We start from the raw sequence: 2980 nt of genomic DNA, 5'->3' as shown, positions 1-2980 counted from the left end.
ACGCCTTATTATCTGTTTTACAGGACTGTTTCTATCAGCAACGTATGATTCTGTCTCTCTGGTCAGTCACTCTGCCGGCTTCCCCAGTGCAAAAGAAGAAGAAGAAGAAGAAGAAGAAGAAGAAGAAGAAGAAGAAGAAGAAGAAGAAGAAGAAGAAGAAGAAGAAGAAGAAGGAAGAATAAAGTTATTTACCGATTGCATAACACACATTCTTCACTTACTCCATTTCTAACACAGGTTATGTCCTTGTGGCAAAGAGCCAGTTTTTATAGCTGAGATGATTTCCAGTCACTGCAGTTATTTTTCCTTGTGGCAAAGAGCCAGTTTTTATAGCTGAGGTGATTTCCAGTCACTGCAGTTATTTTTCCTTGTGGCAAAGAGCCAGTTTTTTATGGCTGAGGTGATTTCCAATCACTGCAGTTATAGAGAGCTAGTTTACTAGTGTCACAACAATTATTTCCCTGTGGCAAAGAGTCAGTTTAATAAATAATAAGGCTTAGGTGAATGTATATTATTAAACAAGCATATTTAACAATAACAATTTTTTTTTTTTTTAATTTCTTCAATATTTACCATGGATGTACATTTGTATGCTAAGTTAATATTTGCTAACATTAAATCGTCATGATAACGTTGAAGGTATTTTGATCCACAGATAACTCCACTTTCATTTTCATTTTTTTCTGTTTCTGTTTCATTATTTTGAATAGTTTCCAATTCAATGTGTTTCATGTCTGAGCGTATTTGAGTCAATTCTGTATGAATTCGAGCAGCTCCTATACTACGGAATGATACAAGTTCCATGGGTCCTGTGGAAAGACCACCACGTCGTCCTCGAACTGGTGCTCCGGTCAGTTCAGAAAATACAACTTCATCTGCTCGTGAAGTGTGCATCGTAGCATTTGCGCGGTGATTGGTAACACACATATAAGAACCTTCATATAAACTAGCTAAAACTGGCTCATTATCTCTATTTAAATATGGTTCACCCGTATAGGGATTCATAAGGATTCCAGTACAAGTTTTTCGACCCCACTGTAGATGTTCAATAACATTTTCAAAAGTGAGAGTAAAAGCTGCATCCATGTAATTCAAATTATCAAAGGTATTGCAATATAAATCTGGAGCTTGTCTTTTAAGTGAATGAGGGTTAACTAAAACATCAATGGGTACATTTGATGAAAACATATCACCCTGACTCATTAATTTAATGTAAGGCATATCCTGTTCACTAACTAATCGCCCAATTACACCTTTTTGTGAAGTGGGTGTTTGTAACTTATCACCTAAAGATGGTATATATGGTGACACTGTTATCAGAGAAAAACGCCAACTTTGTAGTACTGGTAAATCTACACTATCTATTTTAAAGTACCTAAATGTAATGTAATTAGGATGATGTTCTTTAAAAGCTAAAGAATATTGAGATTTCTTCAACCGTTGTTGCCGTTCAAGGGAAGGGTGGTGTGGATCATTTACTGTAACTCGGTAGTCATTTCGACTCCCTTTTCCATTCTTCGTCCCTGTGGATACTGGAACAGAATCGTCATATATAGGCTCTTTTAAATCCCCAATTTTACCATTCCAAATAAGAGCAAGAGTATTGGCATCTATGTGAACGAATTCTATTTCTCCATTTGTAAAATTAAGCAAACTATTATCTTCTTGACACTTGGGATTAACCCCTTTTAAAATTCCCAACTGAACACCACGTTGAAGTGGGGTATGCTGATCAAAATAGGTCTGACAAAAAGTTGGTAGTGCATTCTGTCCTGATCCATAATTATATCGAACAATTGATGTTTCATAAGAAACACCTGAAAATAACCCACGGTCTATACTATCTTGTTTTACTGTAATACTGTCTTCGGGATTGTGCCAGTTTACTACTGCCACCATAGGATTTTGACAAGGAATGGGTAAAAGTTTACTCATTCGAGATGTTGTGTATAATGTATGAATAACTGTCTTTTGATGAATTTCACCTACAGAATGAGTATTGACAGAAATACCAGCATAATGACGATACGATTGCAGACTGTTACTAATTCGAGGGGGATGGGCAGCATTAGGACAGGCTAATCGCTCGAGCATTTGGCCCCATAATATTAGGTATTTTTTCCCGGTCATAACCAATATAGAGTAATTCAAAATCCTCTTTGAGATCACTATTTTCTTTCCTGAGAAAAATCTGAGGTTGCATTTGAGGTGGTAAATAAAAAAATGGATTAGCCTCCATTTGAAAAGTGTCTATTTCCTTAGACGTATAGAGTTGGCCATTGGGTAAAATTTTATAAGACATACGTGGCAGACTGGTGCATATCCACAGTTGATTTTTTTTGTATTCTAATAATTCTATACAGGCGATATTTAATTTCAAAATATATTGAACAAATCGGTATAAATTGTCTACTCCAAATAAACAAACATATTCCCATTGAACTAGAGGCAAATGAGGAAAAAAATGTTGAGCTGCAGAACCATTCTTGATCGAATCTAATGGGAAATTAAACAGTTTATTATGAATAATTATATAGACATATTTAGATTCTAACTGATCAAGTTGTGAAGGATTTCCCACTTGTCTTAGTTGAGGGAGATATGTAAATAAGAATTTATCAGGTTGTGAATTACACATGCTGGTAGAGGCGATTATCACATCAGGTATCATTTCTAATATACCACATCGTTGAGGAGTATCAGGTGTATTGAGTAAATCAATGAAACCGACCTCACTTACCGTTATAGATTTAGGTTCTTTGGCTTTGGAATCTTTAGGCAATAATTTTTGTAATCCACATGCCACCAGACATATATTGGCATATGAATTAGATGAATAATTCCGACTAAACCGACCAATTTTATTCCATTCATTATTCCCGCTATTATTAAATGAATTACCACCATTATTTTCATTTAAAGTATTTATACTTGCAGAATTGCTTAATATTTTTGTTTGCGTAATACTCTCATCAATATG

At 35.0% G+C, this 2980-nt stretch overlaps 1 protein-coding gene across 1 annotated transcript; it reads right to left on the bottom strand.

Annotated features, from left to right (window-relative positions):
• Nucleotides 1-453: 453 nt before the first annotated feature.
• On the bottom strand, nt 454-2094 carry LOC138372655 (uncharacterized). The gene is made up of 2 exons (XM_069338154.1): nt 633-2094; nt 454-461 (listed from the first exon to the last, which is right to left on the bottom strand). The coding sequence occupies exons 1-2, from the start codon at nt 2092-2094 to the stop codon at nt 454-456; spliced, it is 1470 nt and encodes a 489-aa protein (XP_069194255.1).
• Between the last annotated feature and the right edge of the window lie 886 nt (nt 2095-2980).

Source organism: Procambarus clarkii, chromosome 39 (genome assembly GCF_040958095.1).
Source record: "Procambarus clarkii isolate CNS0578487 chromosome 39, FALCON_Pclarkii_2.0, whole genome shotgun sequence".
NCBI lineage: Eukaryota > Metazoa > Arthropoda > Malacostraca > Decapoda > Cambaridae > Procambarus > Procambarus clarkii.
The sequence above is the reverse complement of the archived record's forward strand: the minus strand, read 5'-3'. Positions and strand labels throughout refer to the sequence as shown.

What these genes read in the sequence shown, in the direction of transcription:
- LOC138372655 (XM_069338154.1), bottom strand. Translation starts at nt 2,094, where the DNA reads ATGCTCGAGCGATTAGCCTGTCCTAATGCTGCCCATCCCCCTCGAATT.